The 27,059-nt window shown below is 37.9% G+C and overlaps 1 protein-coding gene across 1 annotated transcript; it reads right to left on the reverse strand.

The window, feature by feature from the left end:
* On the reverse strand, positions 1 to 26,765 carry LOC116875517 (ATP-dependent RNA helicase DDX18-like). The gene is given in 7 exon segments (XM_032871080.1): positions 1 to 20; positions 23 to 994; positions 17,253 to 17,378; positions 19,180 to 19,226; positions 19,879 to 19,999; positions 22,120 to 22,234; positions 26,571 to 26,765. Coding segments are annotated over 7 exon segments (1,596 nt in total).
* Positions 26,766 to 27,059: the final 294 nt, after the last annotated feature.

Raw genomic sequence — 27,059 nt, forward strand, 5'->3', positions numbered from 1 at the left:
TCAGTGGGAGAACTGCCGCTGTCGGAGGACTTCTTGCTAATGTGTTTGAAGATTTTGGATTTCTCAACTTTTTTGGCTTTCTGGTAGCCGAAGCCACCACCATCTCCTCTCTTTTTAATCTTGCCATCATTGCTGTTCATGTTCAGATCAACAAAAGGAGGCACCTTGAAACCAAACGAAAGAGCAACCTGAGGCAAATTTAAGTTATTAACATTGAAGATCTGTTTCAGAGAGTGGGAATCATATGCTCGAATGTAGGACTTATATGCTTCCTGGGCTGACTTATGAAGGAAATAGTCCTTTTCAATCAATTTTTCAAGCTGAGACTGAATGTCAAAAATTTTGGACCAGGAAAACTGAAATTCACTTAATGGAACCTTGGATTGATTCAAGTAATGAAGGAAACCCAATTCTTCAGGGCATAAAATGAGCAAGGCATGCCCTCTCCTGTTTAGGCCTCTGGCTATTCTTCCCACACGATGAATATGTTCCTTGGGGTCATCTGGAGGGTCATACTGAACAATCCTGTCGACTTCAGGAATATCCAGCCCTCTCGCTGCCATGTCAGTACATAATAATATCCCTGAATCTGCGTTGCAGAACTGGAAGAATGTGGTTGTATGCTTATTTTGCTTCTGCCTTCCGTGAATGGCCAAGACAGGCAAATCGATGCAGTTCAGCAACTCATAGTGGTATTTCACGGACTTTCAGGATGAAAAGAAGACCATCAGTTTCTTCTTCTGGTTCTTCTTAAGGAATGTAAAGAGTAGGAGGAATCTCTTTTCCGAGGGACAAACAACATAGCCCTGCTCAAGACCATCCACTGTTGCATTAGCTTTATCATCATCAACACCAACATACAATGGCTCCTTTTTCAAAGAAATCCTTGCCAAGTCCTCAACTTTTCGAGTTTGTGTGGCAGAAAAGAGCATGGTTTGCCTGCGCGTTGGCAGAAGTTTAATAATTTGTTTTAATTCCTCTTCAAACCCAACATCTGATGTGGGGCTCAATCCCAGCACCCTGAGATCATGACTTGAGCTGAAGGCAGAGAGGTTTAACCCACTAAGCCACCCAGGCACCCCTAGAAGTACAATTTTTAAAAATATCTCACTTGGCTCTTTTCTGCTCCTGCTTAAGTGGGACATCTTTTGATTTGGTCCAACTTGTTCTACACCTTTATGTAGAATATAAAAAATAGCAAAAACTGATTTTTATTATTTATGTTTGGCTAAAGGCCTTTAGTTTGTTTCACCATTCATGATATCTTCTTTGCTACCATTACTTCATAAATCTTATTTTATTATTTTTGTAGAGGAGATTTTTACAAATCCAAATTTCAATACTACCTCATATCTTGCAAGTTTCTGGATTGCATTTTTGATTTATAAAAGTTTTTATCTTTTAATAAAGGAGTTTTAACTCATTTATATTTATTGTCATCACCAATAATTTTGTTAGTTGGATATCAAGTTTTCTTAATTTCACTTTTATGGTTTTGTCTTTTTTACTTTTTCAGCATAGGTATTTATCTCAAATTTTTGAACAAGTAATGTTTTCCTTAATGTTAAAAATGCTCACCTTTTATTTTTTGGGAAACACACACACACACACACACACACACACACACACTTGAACTTAATATTTTCTCTTTACCAACATCAGTGATAAAATTGTATTTGCTGGCCTCACCCTATTTAATACTAGCATATTTAGCATATTTTACAAATTAGCATATTTTATTTACTTCTATAAATCTCAGTCCCTCACTTTTGGGGATATGATCTGGGTTCTTAGAACCTGCTTATGAATCACCATTTAACATCATATATCTGTTCTTATGATAATTAGTTGCACTTTTTTTTTAATTGGCTCCATGACCAGAGAGGAGCCCAACATAGGACGTGACCCTCAGATCAAGACCTGAGCTGCGATCAAGTGTCAAACACCAAATTGACTGAGCCACCTGGGCTCCCCAACTAGTTGTTTTTTAAAAATAATCATAATTTTTGTACTTGATTTCTCATAACTAGTTTACATGTTTTTTGTGTTTTCTACTAATGTTATTTTAGAAATGCTCACTTTAGAGCTTTTTGTTTTGTTTTTTTTTTTGGATCTAGTTAGCTGAAGAACACCTCAATGAACACTTTTATTTATTTATTTTTTTTTTTAAGATTTTTATTTATTTATTTGACAGAGAGAGATCACAAGTAGACAGAGAGGCAGGCAGAGAGAGAGAGAGGGAAGCAGGCTCCCTGCTGAGCAGAGAGCCCGATGCGGGACTCGATCCCAGGACCCTGAGATCATGACCTGAGCCGAAGGCAGTGGCTTAACCCACTGAGCCACCCAGGCGCCCTCAATGAACACTTTTAGAGAAAGGACATGAGTACTCTCTCTTCATGTTTGACTCCTACTTCATGATTAAAATACCTGCTTGGAAATGGAAATCATTAATAATAATTCATTTCCTTCAAATCTCCCATTGCATTCTTGTGTTTAATGCTGAGGAGGCATCTGAAGGCAGTCTGATTTCTTCTTCCTTTGATGGTAACAAATTTTATTTTTATTTCCATTGTTTACTTGACACTTCAAGTTCTTTATTTTTTTAAGGTGGTTGGCATATACTGTTCTATTTCAATTGATTTTCCCTGGTATTCTGCAGACCCTGTTCCATGACTCAAGGATATTATTCTATTTTGATTATTATTTGTGCTCCTTATTCCCCAGTGTCTTCTCAAAATCAAGTCGAGTCTAATTCTCTCTCTCCTTCTTGACTTTCGGTAATTTTTCCTTAGCACACATCCTTTAAGGCACACTTACTTGGATCTTCTGCTGGGCAGCCAAAGCTAATAGGAACAGATAGAAGAGATATGCATTTTCATTACCACTTCAGCAATACCAAGTGTGGACAAGTTAGCATTTCCAGCAGTACAATTTTATCTCTGTGTGCTTGAGGAAGCTGCCTTGCTGGGGACAGCTATCAATAAGATCTATTCTGTTCTGCCTGCCTTCAGTCCCTGGGCACAATATGTCTATGCCTGATACCCTTTCTGGGGCCGCTGCCTGAAATATCACTGACAACCTCTGCCTGATCAAGAAAAAACCTCACCGTCCACTGGACTTTCTGCCTGGTGTATCTCTTTCACAGATTGTTGCAAATGCTTCTGGTCCAGGATACAAAAGGAAACCCATTTGAAACATTCAGTATCAATCCCTAGTCATATCTTGGCTGTAAGTCTCAGACTCATTCTTCCTGATTTTGGTACATTAGCAGGATTTTTACCAATACTTCTTCGATTTAATTTCTCCTAAACAGCTTTATCAGAAAGAAGAGCCAAGATGTTCCTAAAGGAACATCTCATCATAACTTCATAAAAAAATATTGGAGGAGATTTTTACCATATGGTTAGAATTTATCTCTCACCATAAATTGGGATTCTCCCATATATAGTAATGTAACTTTATATATATTTCTTTCTTTGGATGTTTTGATCTAGGTTTTAAACCTGGAATTATTTAGATACTTGTGCTCAAATTACCGACCTACTAAAACTCTTGACCCCTAATAGTAATGAGCAATCCTTATTTTTCAATTAATAGTGTGTCTGAGATTTTTTTAAAAAGAGACACTTGCAAATAAATGTGTGTTTTTAAAAGGCCTGCCTGCTGCATCTTTATTTTTAATTTTTATTATGTCTTATTTTTTATTTTACACCCTCTGGTGCGTGGCTCAGACCCTCCCTCCAGACTCAAGGACTTTAATGGTTCAGTGCTGTTGTCTTCTGAAAACTCACAGCTAGGTCTCTCTCTCTCCAGCATTGCCCTCTGTGGAAGGGAGCTCCTCTAGACTTCCCTCAGTGGTGGTCCATATACAAGGACTGGCCTAATGCAGAGCCTGTCCTCTTGCCTCCATTTGGGACATCTCTGAAGGACAGTTAGAGATCAAGTGCTGATCTGATTGAATGGTGCTATAAATGTAAAATATGCATCCATCTTTGGGGACCGAATATAAAATTTTCTCATTAATAATTTAAAAATGTTTGACCCCATATTAAAATGATAAATTCTAAACACATTAGGCTCAGTTAAATATATTATTAAAATTAATGTCACTTACTTTTCATTATTATTTTTTTAATTGGGTACTAAAAAATTTAAAGCCACACATGTGGCTTTCATCTGTGGCTCACTTTTTTTTTAAGGGGGGGCTCATTTCTTCTTTCCATTAAGACAAGCTCTCAGTCAGAGAACTAGCAAAACAGTTGGTATGTCTAGGATGGACTGAGAGCGAGAGAGAAAAGTAAGAAAGCCAGACAGGGTTAATGACGTTCTAGAGCAAGAAGGGCTCTGTAGGTTGTTGTAAAGATAACTCCTACCTCTGAAATTCAGAATAAAAAGCACTGCGAAGTCTGGGGTGGAGAATATTCTGACAATTTTTATTTTTTTTTATTTATTTCTTTTAAGATTTTATTTATTTGACAGATAGAGATCACAGGTAGGCTGAGAGGCAGGCAGAGAGAGAGGAGGAAGCAGGCTCCCTGCTGAGCAGAGAGCCGGATGCGGGGCTCTATCCCAGGACCCTGGGATCAGGACCTGAGCCGAAAGCAGAGGCTTTAACCCACTGAGCCACCCAAGCTCCCCTCTGACAATTTTTAAAAGGTTGCTACGTTGAGCCTGGGACAACAATGAAACAAGGGTAAAGGCAGGAAAATTTGTTGAGAAAGCATTATATTAATTTAGGCAAGAGGAGATGGTGACTTTGGCCAGAGTAATACAGAGCATTTCGTCCAGAAAGCAAACAAAAAAGATGAAAAGTAGGAGAGAAGAGATAATAAAAATAAGGAACTCTGGAAGATTCAGGGAGGGGATGAAATAAATGAATAGTAATAATAATAATAAAAAGTCAATTTCCCAGACTTGAAAATTAGTCTTCACTTTGAAAAAGGCACTAATTAAAACACTAATCAGCAATAGATATATTGTTGTGAGGTTCAAATATAAAAGAATAAAATGGATACACTAAAAACTTGCTTGAGAAATAAACAAGACCACCGGCTAAGAATCTAAAATTTGATTTTTCAACAGAAACTTTGAATACGAATAGAATATTGATTACTAGTAGTATTTCAAGTGGAGAAGTAAAGAAAGGTTAATGGGTTTGCATGAGGAGTAGAGAGCATCAGTCTAGAGAGAAGGATACAAAGCTGTGGTGGTCCGGGGGAGAGGAAGGGAGGATGACTCTGAGGTGCTTTGTTGGGGGCAGGGGGTGTAATTAGTAGAGTGCTGGGATCTTTGCTTGAACACCAGGAAAAATTAGTGACACTTGTCAATGTCTTTTGGAACATTGAAAAATAGAAATAGGTACAAAGGGATTATAGGAAATAAAAAAGTATTATGTAAGCAGTGAATTACATCAATAGCATCATGTAAACACTGGTAACGGATTAAACCCCCAAATTATGATGAATTATATTGATATCATGGGAGAAGGGAAAACATGGATGAGTGTTCAACAAGGCCAAGCTCTTATTTAACTGTTACAGGAACTGGAGAATGTTTCCAATTGATAACTATCTACTAAGACCAAATTACATCACACAGAAACATAAAATTATTTACTGAATGTATTGGATGGATGGTAGATCAATAGATAGATAGATGGGGTAGATGGATAAAGGTAAACACCAAAAACAATAGAAAATATTTATCTCTTGGATAGCAGAATTAGGAGCTCGGAAGGAGAGCGATGGGGAAATACTGATGTTTCTTATACGCCTTTGGTACTGTTGTTAATGTTATATGATGGATTCAATTCTTCTTGTCAGTTCTTCACTCCTCTAGAGTAACTACAGCTATGACCGCAAAGCTTCCCACAGAGACACTTACCTCAGCCTCTGCTATGGGGCTTTGGACCTATGACTGTCTGACTTGTTTTTGGTGATGGAACCACAGCCAACATCAAACACACACAGACACTTAGAACACACTTCTGTGATTTGGTTTTCCCAAGCGTGCCCGAAATCCACCAGGAATAGAACAGGAAAGAAACCTGTGGGGTCAACTTGAACCCAACTCAAACCATGAAGCCAAGTCCAGCTGCTCCAGGTCAGGTTCTGTGGACCCACAGCCAACCCATGAGCAGGGAGATGGGTGGTATTCTGTCTAAACCCTGAAGATATGCAATTGGTGGTATATGTCACCTCGACCTTTGAGGTTGCTGAGTTAATCATACGTTAATGAATTCTCAACATTCATAGTATGTACACTCAAATAAATTTAAAAAAAATATTTTTAAACTAATTAAAAACAACAGTAATAACAAAGAGGAACTCAGTGGAAAAGTTTGGATATCATACACTGGAATTTCTCTTTGTCTGCTAATGTCATCATATACCTACCTGTTTACTCCATGATGATAGCCCTAAAATCTGTTTCTATTCTCGAGAAGCACAAAAATGAATTCCATGTTGGATCACTGTCCTCCAAACTGCTTATCCATGAGACAGCATCTTTTGCTTGAATCAGTTTTTGTCCCCTTTTAAAAAAGCCACTCTAAATCTGTGAGCAAGCAATGCATAACCTTTAAGACTTTCTCAATTCTTTCACTGTGTGTGCCTCAGTTTCCCTGTTCTGGGAAAATCGCTATCTGCTTCTATCATGTGTTCCCTGATACCATTGTAGAAAGGAGAGTCGGTGCTATTAGCTCAGAGCAGCATGAGATCACGAGTTGAAGAGGTCAGGGAAAGATTCATGGGCACAAATCATAAAAGGATTGAGTCGGTTTTGAAGAAAAGATAAGCTTTGGCTGCATAAAGCAGAGTACACAGGGGTCTCCTTTCTAGCTTGTGAAATAGAAAATCACTTTTAGGACCCCCAAAGGGAAATCAATGGCTTCCTCCCCCATGGAGAAACTTTCCTGTCTTAACTGGAACAACATAAATAACACTTCTATTATAAGAAAGGATTGGACCCTTATTAAGACCCATAAATCAACAGTTATTTTATTTTCACAAAGCAACCTCCAAATGTAATTTTAAAGTGAAAGCATATTTTAAAGGGCATGTGGGTTTATATAATTTATATTTCTCCGTGTAAATATGGTACTGAGATATCTACTTACATTTGAATAATTATTGGGACAATACACTGTTTCGCTATGTATAAAAAGCCAGAGACAATGTGTAAAATATGGGGCTTTAAATTACTATCAGTTCATATAAGTATCATACATGAGTGTTGAAAAAACTTTGAGTCAGAAGGCAGGGATTGAATTCTAGCCTGTGTCTATTATAAATGGTGTGATTATGACTTTAGTTGTTGTTGTGGAAACAAAATTCAAGATTTTTTTTAATTTATTTTGAGAGAGAGAAAGAGAAAGAGAGAGAGCATGAGTGAGGGGGAGGGGCAGAGGGAGAAGTAGACTCCCCGCTGAGCAGAGAGCCTGATATGAAGCTTGATCCCAGGACCCTGAGATCATGATATGAGCTGAAGGCAGATGCTTCACCGACTGAGCCACCCAGCCACCCTGGAAACCAAATTCAAATTACTAAGGAAGAGGAGAGAGAAAAGGGGATTTGAAGACTAAGCCCTGTAAGTGTCTGCTACATTATGATATTACCTTTGGATTATCCATAATTTTTTGTGTGTACTATAGGTATTCACACTCTCCGGGAGTTAACAGTCCTTAGAATACTGCTGGGAAAGATAAAATTATGTCTGTTTATTTCTGCTTAAATTTTACTCAGGATTTTAATGTGTTACTTTCTCAAAATAAAAAGCCCATCCAGTTACCATTTAAAACAGATAAAAAAATAACATATTTATTAACTATAACTAGTCTTCAATTAAAGTGTGTGAAATAGGACCAATCTGATGTTTAACTATATAGTTTGGCTGTTGTTTTTTTCCTTCTTTATTTCATATTTTCACTCCCCACTGACCATGAAGTTTCCAATTATGAGGAAAGGCTTTCAATTAAGAATACTCCAAAATCTACTTCAAAATGATTAAATTGTTGTCTTTATGCGTTCAAATAACTTAAGAGCTACACTTCAATGCCTCCTCATTCTCTACATCATCCCAGAATGTTACCAGAATGACCATATCTTATAAGACGAAAAGACCACATCTATTCAGGGAAGGAAAAGCAGAAAAACTGCTAAGCTAGTTATTGGGAATAATAAAGACAAAAGAAATAGAAACTATTCAGTTAAAGAATATATTTGTTATCTATGTGTGTTCACATGGTCTAGAAGAATCTGACTGTCAGCCTTAAATATATCTTCAAAAGACAAAACCAACACAAATGTATACAGGGTCAAGTAGGAAAATACGTGCCTCATGACTGTGCAGTCAAATACTTAATTACCAGTCTAATTTCTGTAGACTAAAATAATGGCAGGAGGGATCACACAGTTAGAGCTGCAGGATTTAGAACATATTTCACTTTATGAATACTGTAGGGTGTCGTAAAACGGCATCCATATAAATCAATTTCTTTAGAAAGAAAGACTACATTTTATTCAGGCATTTTGAAGCCTCGGGACACAAAGTGTTAGGGAAAAGTGCATCCCTTTATACCTATACTCACACATACTCCAAAAGAAAATATGCTATGTGTCTCGAATCCATCCTAGCAAATAAAGTTTATGCAGATATTCTGCTGGTCTGATCACCCATGGCAAGGTCAATTGAAGGGGAAAGCTGAGGTTCTTAAAGCTAATTAGTTTCCTGAAAATTCCCCATTCTCTCTTTCTCTGAGCCTCCTTTGAATAAATCTCTCAGAGATCCAGAAAACAATGATGACATTAAGTGTATTCTGCTCATCAAATGTGGTGCGAAGTCCCAGAAAGGGTCCTTGATGCTGGTTTCTGGTGGAAGTGATAGAGAGAAAGTCCTGTCATCCCAATACAACAGTCACTCCCTCCCCACTGTGTATGTGCATTGTTTGAGTTATAGTATAAATGGTCCTGATCAGTGAATTCCATTGAGTCTTATACATAGTTTGCAAATACCAATTTTCATAGGGTCTATTTAGGTTGAGAGATGGTAGGGGGTGGGAAGAAAGAGGACTTCAGAAACTGGTCCCAGTTGAAACTCAGAAACATAAAAGTCTGTCTATTGAATTCGAATTGCCCAAATCCAAGGTCAAATTTCAGAAAAGGACAAGTGGAATTTGTAGTTTAAAACATTCAAAAATTACATATATATATGGAGAGGGAGAGAAAGTCATAGACAGGTTAATTGGTAAATTCTGCAGAACCCTTAAGAAAGAAATAATATAGGACACCTGGGTGGCTCAGTTGGTCAAGTGTTTGCCTTCCACTCAGGTCTGATCCACGGTCCTGGGATCAAGTCCTGCATCTGGGTCCCTGCTCAGCGGGGAGTCAGCTTCTCCCTTTCCTTCTGCCCCTCTCCCCTGGTTGTGCTCTCTCTCTCGCTCTCAAATAAATAAATAAAATCTTTAAAAAAGAAAGAAAGAAAGAATATATATTATACATGAAAATAAATAAAAGGGAGACCATACCTCACACTTTATGAGACTTTACCACATTTTATGAGCCCAGCAGCTGTCTTGATACTCAAGCCAAAAAAAGATAATTATAAGAAAATAACAGATCAATATCTCTTATAGACAGTCCAACTTGTGTCACACCAAAATTCACACTGAAGAGCTAACTCCCATGTGATGGCATGTAGAAATGGGGCATTTGAGAGGTAATTAGATTTAGCCTCATTGGGTTATGAAGGTTGGTTCATGAGGACTGATGTCCTTATAAAAAAGAGAGAGATGCCAGCATCCTCTCTCTCCCAGCACATGCACAAATAAATGATTATTGTTTTCAGCCACTACATTTGGAGTTATTTGCTACTCAAAAACTGGAATAAAGGAAGAATATCATGTTGCAAAGCTTCATATACAAATGGTGCCCTACCTGGGTCACCATCAGGTGATGCAAAGCCACATCACTGTATCCTGAAGATTTTATTTTTGTGTGTAGCCTTTCTCCTCTCATGTTTATAAAAAAAACAATCTGAGTGTCCTTACACTAACTCCCAGTGCCATCAGGATGGTATATTAACATCATAAAAATAATCCCCTCAGAATAATTTTCATTATCTTTTCTGAAATAACTCAAGAAAGCTCTTTCACATCTTTCTACCTAGAATGGAATTCTTAGATCTCATGAGTTGTTGCCAACGTAGCTCAGAGTCTGTACCTAATCTACTTGGCTCAGAACACATACATTTCAAGGTATTGTTGTGTCCAAACTGGGTTGTTTAACAGGTTTGGTGACACTTCTAAACTCTTTTATATCCACAGGACACAGAAACACGCTTGCAAATGGAATTCCTAGGAAAGCCTTGAATTTCCTAGAGTAAGTACACAGATTTAGCTCAATAATTATATTAACTAGGCCATATAGATTTGCACAGAGAAAAATTTTCCATAGGTAAGTATTCTACCCCAAAGCCCTAGACTGCCTTCTCACAAACATGTAAACAGGTATAAGAAGAAGAAACATGAGAAAGTGTGAAATGTGAACTTAATGAAAGCTTATCCTTTTTCAAAACCCAAAGGAAAATTACTTCATTATTTATTTACTCCTAGTTTTTTGGTTTTTTTTTTACCCCCAAAAGGCATTTGAAGTTGCTGAAAGTGAGGATTATGGTAATGAAGGCCATCTTTTATCATAATTGTTTTGTGGGCTGTAATAAATCAAGTGTGTTCATAACAGGCATGTTTTTAGTTTACCCCAAAACAATAGCCATCAGACTGGTGATATTTAATTAATTAAAAGAAAGAATGTCAAAAATGAATAACATCAACAGATACAGAACTATGAAATGGGTGAAGGTATAGGTAGAAACAAAGTACAATAAAGGCATGTGAAAAAAAAATAAGCCTCTGGGGCAGCATTTTGAATACTTACCTTTTCATGTATCCATACTAATGGCTCAACATCACCGAAGCAGCTGGAAAGTCTTCAGCTGCCTCTCATTTATGCCATATCAACATTTATAAGGATGTGGGCCGCTCTTTTTAAGACATGTCAAACAGAGGCTGTGTTCACATAACAAAAAGTAAATCTTAACACCAAAACTTACAGTATTTATTGGCAAATACCCTTGACAATTCAACAAAGTATTTTTGATTGTAAAGTAATTCCTATTTGCAGGGACACTTCCAGATGCTTCCGAGGACTGGGTTAGTGATTCTATATTTCCAGGATCTTAACAGAAGTGAATAGAGAAGATACCCAAAACTTGTTTTGCCCTAAAGCATTGAGGACATGTTTTATTTACAGGATTGTCATAGCTGTGCTTTCCTTTATAACCAACCTGACATCTCCAGGGAAAGAATTAGTGAAACTGAAGATGGGTAAATAGATACTAAACAAACAGAAATGCAAAATGTAGAAAGGGAAAAGCTATGTAGGTCATTCAAGAACTGTGGGACACGATCAGATGGCCTAACACACGCTCAAGGAAAGATCCAGAAGAAAGAGAAGGCAGGATGTGAAGAGATAACAACTGAGAATTATTCAGAGTATGGATTAAAAGGCAGAGATTATCTAAGTGGGAAAAAAAGTAAGACCCAACTCTATATCGCCCATGAGAAACCACTATAAGTATGAATTGCGGATGGTCTAAAGTAAAAGGAATCACACCATAATCAAAACAAAGCTGGAATGGCTACTCATATCAGATAAATCAGGTTTCATAAAAGGAACATTACCAGAAATAATAAGGAAACATGACAAATTGGTAAGGATGTTTATTCATCAAGGACATAATTTAAACATGTATATTTCTCAAAACAGGTTTTCAAAATACATAATGCAAAAAACCGATAGAACAGGAGAAAGAGGTATATCCACGATTAGGTTGGAAACTTTAGCGTCCTCTTTCAGGATTTCATGACAAATTAGTCAGATGACCTATTAAGACATAAAGGTCCTGAATAGCACCATCAGCCTACTTGACCTCACTGACATCTGAGACCTTTCCACCCAATACAACACAGAATACACATTCAAGGGCACATGGACAGGCTATATTTTTGGCTACTAAACAAGGCTTTAAAGTCATGTGAAGCTTGTTTTCTATCCACAGCACAATTAAACTAAACATCAACAACGGAAAGATATCTGGGAAATCCCAAATATTTGGAAATAAAATAATACACATCTGAGGAACTGAAGGGTCAAAGACAAAATTGAAAGACCAGTACATTTTTTTATTTAAACCCAATTAGCCGACATAGAGTACATCATTAGTTTCATGTGTAGCGTTCAATAATTCATCAGTTTTGTAGAACACCAAGTGCTCATCATATAACGTGCCCGCCTTAAGGAGAATGGCCATATACAATTTCTGCGATGCAACTGATACAGTGTTTCATGTGTGCTTGTGGTTCACAGGCTGAATCTGGCATCTCCTTGGCTCAGTCACACCGCATGACCTTCCCTTTCTGATCTTTGATTTCCCTGCCCCCATTTGGGATATCTGTGGCAATTGCTCAGAAATTCTTACAATGAAAAAAATGTGAAGATGCGAGGAAGCTGGGACTCCACAGAGAGACTCATGAGGTCTGGAGGCAACAAATATCAGGTTCTAACCCTCAGGAAATAACAGCAAGTTAAACTCTACACATTTCTTCCAAAGGTCCGCAAACAAGATTGATACGCAGTGGGAAATTATTGCCATCTGGAAATGCAGGATCAATAACCTGCCTTACAATTGGTATGTCCCCTCTCCTTTTCCATCACATCATTCCTGTGTTTCCACTTTCATTCATTCAGATCGATTTCCCAAACAGACATAGAGGCAAGCCATCTCCAAGGCTGTGTTTCTTGGAAGAATTCAGGGAAAGAAAAAAATTACATATTTTCCTTTTATTAATCCTTTCATATATTGCCCTTCTTTGTTATTTCCAATAATGTTGTTAATATTGTGGCAAGCATCAATATACACATTATCTTTACCACACAAAAATATATACGGATGGATTCCTGGAACCAGTGTGTTAGGTAAAAGGGTTCACATATTGCAAGTTTTAATAAGTAATGCAAATTTTCTTTTAATGATTGGTACTACCTTCTCACCAGAGTTCTGGGAGTCACTCTTTATTGGAAATGTCCTTTCTTTCCAACACCATGGCAGATCGCCTGGTAGCAGAGACTAAATTCACTAGGTCATACCCCTGTATTAGCCCAGTATCTACTAGAAATATGTTCATGAGTTCAAAGGTTGTGCAAAAACAAATACTATTTCTATGGAAAGAACAGGTAGGATGCAAGAATCAAGCATTCTAACTTCAAGGAAACCCACAAAAACAGAACGGGCCAGTCAGTGGAGGATCACAATCCAAGTAATTGGCCAAGACATTTACGAACATTATTAGTCTCCCGATATTCATGTAATTGAAATGCTCATTCAACAATTACAAACATAACAAATAATACAGAAAACAATAAAATGGTTTTGGAATTATGCACCTTCTTATGAGGTAGTCTCATAGTTTAATCACCTAAATTTTTTTTAATTATTTATATGGGAATAGAGTAATACAGTAGTAGTATTTTCACAATATACTTGATGGGTGGGTAATTCTCTAAGAAAAATAAAGGCCATAAATAATGAAATTTATGAAGTCTCCACTGCTCCAAACTTTTCTATTGCAGAAAAGTAGTTAAAATCTTAGTTGCTGCCTTTCCCCCGGGATAAAATTTTTACTGGAAAGGTGGTTGGACTATGGAAACATTTACCAGCTGCAGGTATAATGCTCTGTCTGTTGTCAGACTCACAATTTCATTGGTTTATTTCTGGAGGATTATTTAGATGGCTGTGGTCTTATATCCAGGCCCCAAGGAAAGAAAAAAAAAAGGAAAGAAAGAAACAGGAGTCTATGAGGTGTGCCTTCGTGCTACAGAATAGTGATTTGTTATGCATTTGTCTGAGTTAAATATAGTAGGCAGTCATCTTGCACAGTCCTGTATTATATTCTGTTCACTAAAAAAAAGAAATACTTGTTTGGATAGTCGAAGGAGTCTCACTAAAAACCACAGCTCCCTTCTCCACTCCTGCATTTATTCTAAGTAGATTTGCAGCCCTTATGATGGTCCTTTCAACCATTAATCAATAAGAATTGAAACTCATTTGACTCATGAATGCCACCATCATCTACTCAGATTTGTTATTATTTTAATGATGGTGATCTTGAATGTGACATTCCTACTAGAGTAGCAATTATGTGGAAGAGGAGGTGGCTCACTGTTGGCTCCCTTGGGTTATTAATCAATTGGGGGGCTGAGGGGCAAGAATTAATTAGGGATTACAAAAACCCTCCTTCATTATATTAAATGGCTCATTGAAAACAAATAACCTCACCTGCATTAACTCTATGAGTTCACAGATTAAAGAAACTGCATTGAATTCATTACAGGTGATTTTCAGTCCCCAATCGGAGACCAATATAATGTTCAGAGGCAGTCTCTGTCTCAAGGAAAGCCCAGGACTTCAAATTATCGTGCTATTTCTAGTCCCCCCAGACATTTTCTAGATCCCACGGTCTGTTATGGTTTGATTCAAACTACCAAGTTTTCAGGCATTGGCAATTGCAGTATTTATAATGATGAAAGTGGGAAGAATCAGGTCTTGATATCTGTTTACTATTATGAAATATTTGGTAATTAAACTCACTGGTAGCAGGATTCGAAAGCTTTGCTGACTTCTGCGATATGTCGGGATATGTGACATTCTTGCATGTGCATATTTACTATGGTTTTCAGGAGAAAAAGGTGTATCCTGGACTAACTTGTCACAATTTTTCCTTAGAATAGATTGCGAATATATTGGTCTCACAAATCAAATATAGCACAGAATGCATTTTTATGTAACACTGTACCTGCAATATTGATAAGAAAAAAATTATCTTGTTTTATGGAAGATCCAAGAAAGCTTTGAGTGGGTCTGTCCTTTCAGTTTTCCTTCTCTTCTTCTTCTTTTTTTTAAATAAATGTTTATACATTCTGTCATAAAAACAATTTATAAAATATATTATCTTCATTATAGAAAATAGAAATAGGATGATGAGTTAAACTTAAGTAATTTAAGACTTTATTTTATAATAAATTTAAGGCTACATATATATGTACACATACATACACACACACATGAATTTATCTTTTGCAGAATTTCATCTCAATTTAAAAATTGATTTCACATTATGTAAAAATGTAGACATTGGCTTGTTTCCTTTAATTTTATATCATGAGTATATTGTCATTACTTAAACATTTTTAAAAAATTACTTCAACATTGACTTAATTTTGAAATCCTCCTTTCTAGGTACTTTTTCCTTTTATTTTCCTGAAGCCAAATGAGCATGTTGAGATGATAGATTTTGGTGTGTTTCAGACCTGAACCAACCGTATGATCTCTATCTCTAATTAACTCTATGATCATTGTCAAGTTCTAAATCTTGACTGAATTTTCCAGCCTCAGTTTCACGTTGGCAGAATGGGGATATCTCCTTTTTTAAAATGTTGTGAGGAGTCCTTGTAATATTATATACAAGCATTGAACATCGTATCTGGAATGCAGTGATTGTTCAATAAAATTAGCCATTACTGGTTGTTTACCAAAACTTCTCAATGTCATCCACAGGGTCTCTAAGGTCTCAGCATTTGGTAACAAACTCCAATGTCAAAGAAAACATGTTCTTTCTTCCACGTATGTAAAATCAGCAGGGCAGTAGGAGCATCTCATGATTGGATGACACTGATGAGCAGCTACTTCCATTTTGAAAAAATCACCCTGCAGATATTTTCTTTTAACAAAGTTGCATTTGGCCTTCAGCCAGCCCACTCTTTTTTGCTAGTTCTCCAGTTTCTGCCCTGGATTTGTCCACATTTCCTTGTCCGATTACATTCACCACTGAGAGCTGTCTCTGCCCATGGCAAGGTAAGTCCCTCTCTGCAGAGATAGAATTACATGCCATACATTTTAAATGAAGGTTGTTTAATTACCTAGATCCCAAATATGCTTACTTGCCATCTCTTTAAATAAAGTCTAGATGTTCTGTTCTATACCTAACACACTTGACTCTGAGCTTTCTGTCTCCAAAGAAGGAATGGAGAAAAGTCTTTCAAAAACAAGTAGAATGGCTCCAAAGGTTGTATTTATATTATTGCCTTTGTGTGATTTTAGGGCCCTGGCATCATCAATTATGGAGGTAAGTATTTAAAAAATATCCGGCCATGTGGAAATAACCATGGACAAGTGCACAGACATTGACCTGCTAGAATGCTCAACATAAAATTGTTCATTAAATTAAAAGATTAAAGGCAACCTACGTCTCTAAAAACATTAGAGAAATTGAGCAATAATTTATGATTTTGTGGAACTTCGTAAATGAATAATGGTATCAAAAAAGATTTCATGAGGGAGAAATAAAATAGGAGTTGTAAAACAGGTCTGTGCATTGTGGTCCAATTTTGTTAAAATAGGAAAGAATATGTATATAAATCCGAGAGACTGCCAATTTCTTTGTTTTGTTTTCCTTTTATCTGTATTTTAATATTATGTTCAATAACAATGCATAACTTTTTTTTTTTTTACTTTAAACATAGTGAATTGGAAATTCAACTTAATCTTGCCACATAAACTTGGTTTATCTCATCAGCACATTGCATGGACCCTGTCGTTGTCAGGGATAAATATTTACATGACTCTTGAATTCTGTCTCTCTATCTCTTGCAAATAGAGCTATTTGGATAAAGAATAATATAGGTCAATATTGAAGACCTTCTTCCTTTGTATGATAGGCAGAATGATACCTCCTCCTGCCCCCAGAGCCTGTTAATATGTTTTCTTCCATGGTGAAAGGGATTTCACACATGTGATTAAGGATGGGATGGGGAGGCTCTCCTGGATTATCTGGGTGGGTGCCATGTTATCACAGAAATCCTTGGAAGGGAGGCAAGAAGTCAAAGAAGGAGTAATGAGGGTGGAGACAGAGGTCAGAATGTCTGAAAGAGGCCATAAACCAAGGACTGTAGGTAGTCTCCAAAGCTAGAAAAGACAAGGAAACGGATTTTCCCCTGGAACCTCCAAAAGGAATGCAGCCTTACCAGCTTCCTGATTTGAGGACTTTTGATCTCCAGAAATGTCAGAGAATAAATTTGTGTTGTTGTAAGTCACTAAGTTTATGGTCCTTACTTGTTACAGCAGCAACAGGAAGCTCTTACCCTTTGCATGACAGCATTTGCTGCTGAATTGCTTGGCAATTCCAGGGTAAAACCAGGTCAGACATTCAGAAAGTACTCTCTGGCTTCTTTCTCTTTCACTCTCCAAGAGTGGCTTCACAAAGTTCCCTAAAAGTAAGCATTCACCATTTCAGTCATTAAAAAAAAAAAAAAAAAAAAAAAAAAAACAAAGACAGTTTCAATGATCAAATGGTATAACAAAGAAGCCATGAATGCCCACATTTGCAACCAATGCAAAGGAGACGTGGGACTCCTATCTGGAAGGTGAACATGAAAGGTCCTGCACCAGAGGTACCTTTCAGGCAAGGCTTCCCCGCGTTTCAGTCAGCTGTGTTCCAGCAGTTGAAAGCGCCTACCACGAGAGCAGGTGAAAATGTGGTTATGAGCTCTGTGCTGACAGGTTTTCCTACTTTGGAAGAGAGCAGAGTCGCTCTTGTCCATGTGTTGTATGGGGGATGCTTTTCACTTTGTACATTATCACAATGGAGCTGGGCACAGTTTCTAAATGCACCACAATAATATAAGGAAAAATCATTTTTCTCTTCCATAACATAGTTATCCTCTTCAGTAACAGTTCTAATCACAGCTAATACCTAATCAGTGATGAATCTTGGAAAATGTTAAAAAACGCGTAGCAAAAATAAATCCCCTGTAACACACTGTTAACATTTTACCTTTTCTTGCTCTCTCTCTCCACCTCGCTCTCTCTCCCTCCTTTCTTTTCTATATATTCATACACTTCACAAACAAAACAAAACAAAAATAGACTGATCTCTGCTGTGGTGTCATACTGTGTTATACACCATTGTCCGTTCTATTGTCCATCAGCCATTTCTTATTAGCTGCCAAGTCTCTGGTTCTCCAACTCTGGCATGTCCTACAACCAACTGGAGACCTTGTTAGAGGCACACGATGCTGGGCTCCAAACCCAGAGTTGCAGATTTAGTGGGTCTGGGGCAGGACCCCTAGCATTTCATTCTAACAGGCTCTCACGGGGGTGTGGATATTGCTGACTGGGGCCATGTTTTGAGAACCACCACTCTTTTCAGAAGATTAGGAGCTGCCATTGGAAGACACTGTACACTCCTCTTATCTCTTCTATTTACAATTATATTTAAGTGTTTACCATGTTCACTCAGGACATTTGGAGGTTTACGGGACGATACACGAATGTTCAGTAAGCACGCAAGAACAGACGTTGTTCAGAAAATTCAAGAACAAAAAGAATTTGCTTCTACTCTAGGGATGGTTCCTAATAATTGGATAATAAATGGATAATTTATAATTAGATCCATTATAAATGGATAATAATTGGATAATAAATAATAAATGGTTCCAAATAATTGACATAATTTGGCTCCAAGTCCCAACTAACTCTGCACGTATAAATTGAAATTTTATGTATGATGGTACTTGTTTCTCAAGGAATCCCATTTAAATACAATTTTCTAATGGTATGTGTTTTCCAGGTAGTTCCTGAAACAGGTTTTTTTTTTTTTAATTGAACTTTTTTTTTTAAATTTTTTTTTAATGGATTAACTGAAAGGGCTGGCTGGAAACCTTGGAATGTAGGAAACCCAAGCTGTTCTGGTTGCACCATCCAAATGTAAACAGCCTTCCTTGTCATTTGCTGGCATAGTGTTTGGGACACCGAGTTATTTCACTTTATTGAAATTTCTCTCATGAAAAATGCATGGAACAGGCTTCACTTCTGCCAAACCCTCATGTATTTGCCTCACTGGGTGCAGTGGAGATTTGTGTGTAAACATATGGAAAGCCCTTGTACTGTCTGAGTCAAGCATAGAACAAGAATTATTCTTACTGCCCATAGGAAAAAAGGGTAACATAGATAAACTTTGCACTGGCATCCACTTTCGTCTTAAACTCTTTCCAGAACATTCCTGCTTACCTGTGCTTCTGCCCAGGGTGACAAGGAACCCTCTTGTTGGCTTAAACCTGGACGGGACAAATGAAGATTTTTATGGTTCTAGAGTACAGTGACCTATTCCTTAAACTCAAAACATAGGACAAATTATTCATGGACTCATCTTCTCTGAATTGCAAATTTAGCTATAGGATACATCTTATAAAGTCAGAAATGGGAAATTAAGTTTGGTTATCTATTTAAAAATTAATCACCTTGACTGAATAAAGAAGATTATATGAAATTAAAACTAAGGCATGAGACCTATGGCATAGAGAATAATATAGTGGCCTGTAGTACTTTCAACATTTCGCAGCTAAAAGTAGTTGGTTAGAGTGAAAATGTGCAGCTACAGTCCTAGAGTTTTAACACAAGGCAAAACACAAAGTATCAGCCAGAGATAATTTTTAAATTTTACTTAACACATACCTCCAACTACTCATGTAAGTGAGCTCTGTGTTCTGATGCCCTGTCCATTCTGCTTATCTCCAATTAACATTGACATGACAATAAACTCATAGGGCATCCTATGAGTTTATCCTGTGGCTTCCTGTCACACACAGCCGAGAAGGGGTACACCACAAGTGCTGACAATACCAGATCTGGATGCAGACAGACCTGGGCCCAGACGAGAGCAGACACTGGAGAGTTCTGTGCACACCCCGGGCTTGCCACTCGGTTTACATCTGTGCCAACAACCCTTGTTGCTCTCCTGGGAGCCAGCATCTGCATCTCTTGGCTAAAGGTCGGTACTCACGCTCCGTCAGCCTTTTATAAAGTGCGGTGCCCTTGGCGCAGCAGCTTTCTTGGGAACATGTTAGAGATGATAAAAAGTCTTGAGTCCTACCCCACACCTACTGAATGAGAAACTACAGTTAAACAAGACTTCATGGTTCTTCTGCTGCTGCTGACATCTGAGAGCCACTGGACACAGACACACACTTACTCTGTGGACAAGGAGAGCCTCCTTACTTAGGATTTCATGGACCCTCTTGTCCTCCTGACAACTTTTTTTTTTTTTTTTAGTGATCTTGAATTTTGTTTATTTATTTACTCCCTCTCCCCCTTACTTACTTACTTACTTATTTATTGGTGGGTCTCTGTGGGACTTAATCAAATACCCGACTCTTAGGTATTTTCTTTCCTCATCTCACTTCCTTAGTTCCCCACTGGTGTTTCCTGGGGAATACTCCTTAAATGCACAACAAAAACAAAAACAAAGACAAAACTCCAAAAAAAGCCCATGAAACTAGTATAGTGTTTTATGTTAATCATACCTCAATTAAAAAATACTTTTATGGGAATCCTTTGCTTTGGGGGACTCCAACTGAAGATACTTGCTTATTATAGTGTGCTATCCCCCTCAAATTACTCCACCTTTGGCGCCGGGGGTTCTGAGCTGAGAATACAGGTAACACCATCACTGGGTACATCAAATGGTCTCGTGCCTGCCTATGAGAGACTATAAGACCACTCGTGGGGCTCGGTTCAGCATTCACTGAGGTGCTCTCCTTACCCCCTCCTCTGCTTTTATCTCAAACCCTCTCCTTTCTTTTGTTGGTATTTTTAGTATTATTGCCTTCAATTACCATCAGTATCATCGTTAGAGTCAGAAATGTACTTTGAAATGAAGATGGGTCATGATAACAACTAATAACTTTTTCTTGTGTGCAGAAATACAAACCGCTACTGAATCCCAGTGCGTCATAGAGAAAGAAAGAAAAGGAGCAACCTTCTTTACCTTCAGAAGCTGGCCTGGCATGCATACCTAGGCCATGCTATTCTATAGAACCTCGCGATCTCACAGAACACCAGACTTAGCCCAGGGCATCCTGAGGCCCTGATAAGAGAGATAAAACAAGGCCACATCACACCTTGTATTTTTGTCTCAGTGCAGATTTTTAAAAATTCCCAGTGCCATCCACAAAATACCCACAAAATACCAAACACCACCCTCTCTTGGCTAAAATGATAGAGCAATCCCTCACCAACCAGGGTTTTATTTTTGTTCTTATCTCCCCTCTTTATAGATAGATTTATTGAAAAAATCACATGGAATTGTCCTGCCTTCTAGAAAGTTTTGCTTCTTCAGCCCTTCTGTGAGCCACCCAACTAAATCCTGTAATAAGTTCTTTCTAACACACTTTTCCTGAAACACCCCCATGTTTCCCCATGCTCTGTCTTCTCCCTTCCTCCAATAAACCCACCTTGTGGAACTACTGCTGTGTTTCTGGATGGCTTTGTCTGAAGGGCATTGGCCCTACTGAGAAGACATAAGGATGCAAAGCCTTAACCCAGCAGTCTAGCCATGGAGAAGTCATGACAAGACACAGGGGAACTGGGAGGGCTTTTAGGTTTTTGTTTTTGTTTTTCCCAATTATCATTTTATTTGTTTGTTTGCTGTGAACCCAGTCTTATTTATTGCTCAGGCTCCTTCTCCCAGAGCATCTACAGATCTTATGATTACCACTGGTTGTTGTAATAACAGAATTTTCAATGACATACAGTGCCCTTAATATCATATTTAGGATGCTATTAAGAAAATAGCTCCTCCCATCTCCTCTCTAGTGAAAAAAATATTTAAATATTTAAAACAACATTTAAATATTTAATAAGTGACACTAATTTCTAGGAAGTTAGAATCTGCACAGTCTGACAAAAATATGAGAGATATTATTAAGATAAAGAAGTATATTCTGTCTCAAAATGAATGAGGTAGACAAGTCTTTCAGGGAGTCAGAGAAGGAAGAGAGAGAAGGATTGAGAGGGTTGATGGTCACAAGCCTGGAATACCAGGTGAATAAAAGTTGGGGTGGGGGACTGCTGACTCTATTGTCACATTACTGGAACTAAGGAGACCATTGACGTCCACACTACCATGGCACTCACCACCTCCAACTCTTCTTTACATAAGTCTCCAAATACTCTCATCCTCATCTCCACTGTCACCTCCACCACCCATTCTAGCACCAACACCGTTACCACCCTCATTTCCACTGCCATCTCTAATCACCATGGCAACAACCCCTCCGTACCACCTCTACCACCACCACAGTTCAGTGGAGAACAGCTCTTGTCCCCAACTCACATGTACCTCCACATGGCTTCCACAATAATTTCACAGCTTGCAAGTTGCTATTTTATAATTTGATTGCAAAGGAGTCTCCATGTTCACAGCAGCAATGGCCATGATAGTGAGACTGTGGAAGTAGCCAAAATGTCCATCAACAGATGAATGGATAAAGAAGATGTGGTCCATGTACACAATGGAATATTACTCAGCCATCAGAAAGGATGAATATTTACCATTTGCATCAATATGGATAGACATAGAGGGTATTATGCTGAGTGAAATAAGTCAATCAGAGAAAGACAATTATATGGTTTCACTCATATGTGGAATATAGGAAACAGCACAGAAGATCATAGGGGAAGGGAGGGAAAGCTGAATGGGAAGTCATCAAAGATAGATAAAAGCCATGAGAGACTCTTAACTATAGGAAACAAACTGAGGGCTGCCAGAGGAGAGGTGAGTGGGGGTATGGGGTAACTGGGTGATGGGCATTAAGGAGGGCACATGATGGGATGAACCCTGGTTGTATATGCAACTGATAAACTATTAAATACTACATCTGAAACTAATGATGTACTGTATGTTGGCTAATTAAATTTAAATTAAAAAAAAAAAGAAATGAGCTTAATATCAACCTTCTCCAGTTACCTTTCTTTTATGGTTTAAATATCAGGGAAATAGAGTAAAAGAAATATGTGGAGTATATACTCTCATAACTCACACTGTTTTACTTCTGAAAATCATGATTGTGGAAATGTTAACTCTAATGAGATAGCTTAGATCCTCCCCCACATCCTAGCTCAGCTGTACATTAACTAGAAAATCTAGGCAGGAAGAATGTGGGGATTTCATCTGCTAAATTCCAGGAACTCTCCCCCTGAGTCCCTGCGGTAAAATCAATTTATTGACCTCTAATGTTGCCTTGTCCATTTATATGCCCATTCTTATCCACATTCTAGTTAAAATGGTTAAATCAAGTCCATGTGGAAAAATGGAAATAAGTAGATAAATGCAAAAATGTTCATGTTGACCATGTCTTCTAAGGCTCTTTATCCAGTAGTACAGTTGTACTGAGCTGCTTCTTGCCCAATTGTCCTGGTAACCAAATGTGAGCATTTCTAATATTGTTGGCAGGGCTAATGGTGCAGTTGGTGGTCATGGAAATAAATGATGTTAACTGGATGGGTCTGGGATTATGCCCATGGTCTTATTCTCATAAACACAATGCGCTAACCAACTGTTGCTCAGTCAAAGCCAACTGTAGAGTGAAGCCTTCTCCAAATTTCCTTTGCCCACCACGACAGACTTGGCTGGAGACCCACTTTCACGCTTGGTTAAGTTGGTGAAGGTTGGCCAAGTCAGTGTCTCACCACTGACCTTACCATTATGGCTTTGCCCTGCCCATGGCGGTCATCCCCAGTAAAAATATTCAGAGAGTCTTTTGTCATTTTCACGCTGTTGGTCTACCTCTTATGAGGTAGTGTCTCCAAGGTTAGAATTAAACACATATTAACTGAAAACTACATCAGGTGGAATCCACATTGTGAAATCATCATCTGGGTTAATAAATGTCTTCTGCAAGATTAATTGTGCTTTCTTTTGAGGCAAGGCAGAAACAGACACTTTGTCACTGTCACTGGTCTTTATACTATTTTAAAAAAGTATAAACTGACTATGCTGGCTTTTTAAATTATTAAACTTTTCATATAAACATATCAAAAGTTATATATGTAAATAAATAAATACATAGACTTTTTTTTCTCCCCCTCCACCTCATTCACAGCTTATAGAATTCTGACCACACTGACTACCAATCTTTGGCAAAAAATAGGTTACTATAAGTACAAATATTTGGTATGTTAAATATGAGTAGAAATTAGATTCACTTTTAATGGCTCTATACCCAGGAAGAAGTTTATACTTGTAAGAAAATAAGTTTCAAAAAATATCTATGACTCTCCAAGGGAAAGGGGACCATTTGCCCATAAATACACATATCGTCCCTATTTAAAAATAAATACCCTACGTATTGCTTGCCACAACTCAAATCCTATCATTAGCAAGCAATTCTTATGAAGAGGCATTTCATTAAATTAATACATGGGAGAAGGCAATTAGGCATGTACTATACTTTAGGGAAGAAAAAAATACATAAATAAATGCGTGGGAAGGGATGTTTTGCATCAAATGTTGTATATTCCAAGATTTTCCCCCAATATGAAAATAACTTTTACCACTTGGCTGATGAAAAACTGGACCTAAGTAAATATGGCTAGACCCTGGACAGTTGTACTCAACACATGGGTGGCAAAACCAGAAGCAAAACGAAATAAAACAAATAGTGGCCACTTAAGTTTTAAAGAAAAGTGGCATGTTGACTAAGTCAGGAAAATGATTTAAAACAAAATGAAAATATAAATAATAATTAAACATAATTATGTAAGGAAATAGGTAATTTACTATAAATAGAAGGTTTACCATTTCGAAAAAAAAAAATGATCAGGTATCAATGAACCCTTTATCTGAATTTCCTTTTGAAAGTATTTGTCAACCACATTGACTTTTTATTGTACCTTTTGCTCATTTTGTGCTTGTCACATGATGGTACTTTTAATATAAAACTTCAAGTTCTGTTCTAGCAAACATTTTTGGTAATGTATCTTTGATAATTTATTTCCCTGAAATTTCTTTCTTTCTCTCTTTCTTTCTCTCTCTTTCTTTCTTTCTTTCTTTTTTTTAAATAAGACCCATTAGCTAGATGGTGGACCTCATGTACCTGCTCTCTAATTTCCTTATTTTTCCTCTGTTATTGCTGATCACTTTTAATTTTGTTCTACTGACACTTGACTCAAAATTATCTCCCCATCTGGCCACATGTTTTTAAAAAGTGTAGTTCTCATTTTTTTAGTTGCAAAACCTCTTGGTTTTTCCCCATTTCTTACATCCTGTTCTTGTATAGAGATTCAGTGTTTTATAGTCTCTTATCAATTTAAGTTCTTAAGTTACATTTTCAAGTTTTCTTCTAACCCCCTTGAGTTCTTTTCCAGTTATTTCTTTTCCTTTTGGGGTTTTGTTTTAATTCCAGTTAGTTAACATACAGTGTATGTCAGCTTCAGGTGTACAATACAGTGATTCAACACTTCCATACATCACCAGTGCTCATCACAGGTGCCCTCCTTTGTCCCCATCACATGTTTCATCCCTCCCCACTCTCACTTCCCTTCTTCCAGCTATTATCTCTCTGTCTCAGGTGTCCAGGCTTTCTTCCAGCGTCTGATGAAAGATGACTTCCCATTATGTTTAAGGGTGAAACATCAAAAAGCTGATTGGAAGTTCAACGTTTGACAGGGTCTTATCAATTGGTGGGTTTTATTTTGTGGTAACTGGTACAGTTTCTGTTGTTTTGTTGGAGGACTCCAAACAATAGAATCTTGTGTATTTCTCCTTCTCTCTCTCTCTCTCTCTCTCTCTCTCTCTGTGTGTGTGTGTGTGTGTGTGTGTGTGTGTGTGTGTGTTTTCCTGGAAAGAATCAAAGAGCCTCTTGCCTATGTTTGCAAATAGATAGCCCTGAATAACATATGCTTGAATAGAGAGTCAGAAAGAGGCTGATAGTCTTCTGAGCTGATGCATGAATTTTCATCTAACACCCCTGTTTTCAGATCAGCACCCCCCACTGACCCTCTACCAGGGCTGCTTCCCCAATCTGAAGCTTTCTTGGTTTCCTATCTCCAAAGAACAGATCTTCCTTCCCTCATTTAGGGAGCAGATATACTATTGGGATCTGTTTCTTATACAGACTTGTATAGGTGCAAGTCCTTCTGTTTGTTTTTATTTTTTTTTAAATATTTTACTTATTTATTTGACAGATAGAGATCACAAGTAGGCAGAGAGGCAGGCAGAGAGAGAGAGAGGAGGAAGCAGGCTCCCCGCCGAGCAGAGAGTCCGATGCGGGGCTCGATCCCAGGACCCTGAGATCACGACCTGAACCGAAGGTAGAGGCTTTAACCCACTGAGCCACCCAGGCACCCCAGTTCTTCTGTTTTTACTCTCTTGCCCTACTGTTGCTTTGCTGTCCTGTGCCCAATTCCCAAGTCTTACAAAGTTCCGTGGCATGAATTGGTTGATCTTCAATGGCATCTCATCCCACAAACATCCACATTCTCCTTATTTTATTTTTTTATCAACCATCTGGTGACTATACTCCTGATCTCTTTCTCATTACAGAGGTATGCGTCAGTCACCTAGTGCTGGGTAACAAAGGACCATATGATCAGCTGATGAAAACAAGAAACATTTGTTATACCTCACAGGACTGAGGCTCAGGAATCTGGGTATAGGTGGATGGCATTAGGGTGTATTCGTTGGGTGGTATTAGGGTGTATTCGTTGGGTGGTATTAGGTCAGGGGCTTTCATGGGATTGCTATCAAGCTTTCTACTAGGGCTGCCACCATCTAAAAGCTCACACAGGGCTGAAAAATCCATTCCAAAATCACTCATATGGTTGGTGGCAGACCTCTTTCTTCACTGGTTGTTGACCAGAAGGTTCAGATTCTCCCATGTGGATATGTATCTCTGGGGCATTGGGGTGTTTGTAATATGACAGTTTGTTTCCCCTATGGTGAGGGACAAGACAGAGAAAGGGAGAGGGAGAACCCTTGTTCTTTTATAACCTAATACCAGAAATAACACTTCTGCCCTCTGATATTGGTCAAACGGACTGACCTCGGTACTCTATGTGGAGATTACCCAGGTTATGAATACCAAAAGGCAGAGATTATTGTCAACTATAGA

Source organism: Lontra canadensis, unplaced genomic scaffold (genome assembly GCF_010015895.1).
Source record: "Lontra canadensis isolate GAN:19392208 unplaced genomic scaffold, GSC_riverotter_1.0 scaffold41, whole genome shotgun sequence".
NCBI classification, from domain to species: domain Eukaryota; kingdom Metazoa; phylum Chordata; class Mammalia; order Carnivora; family Mustelidae; genus Lontra; species Lontra canadensis.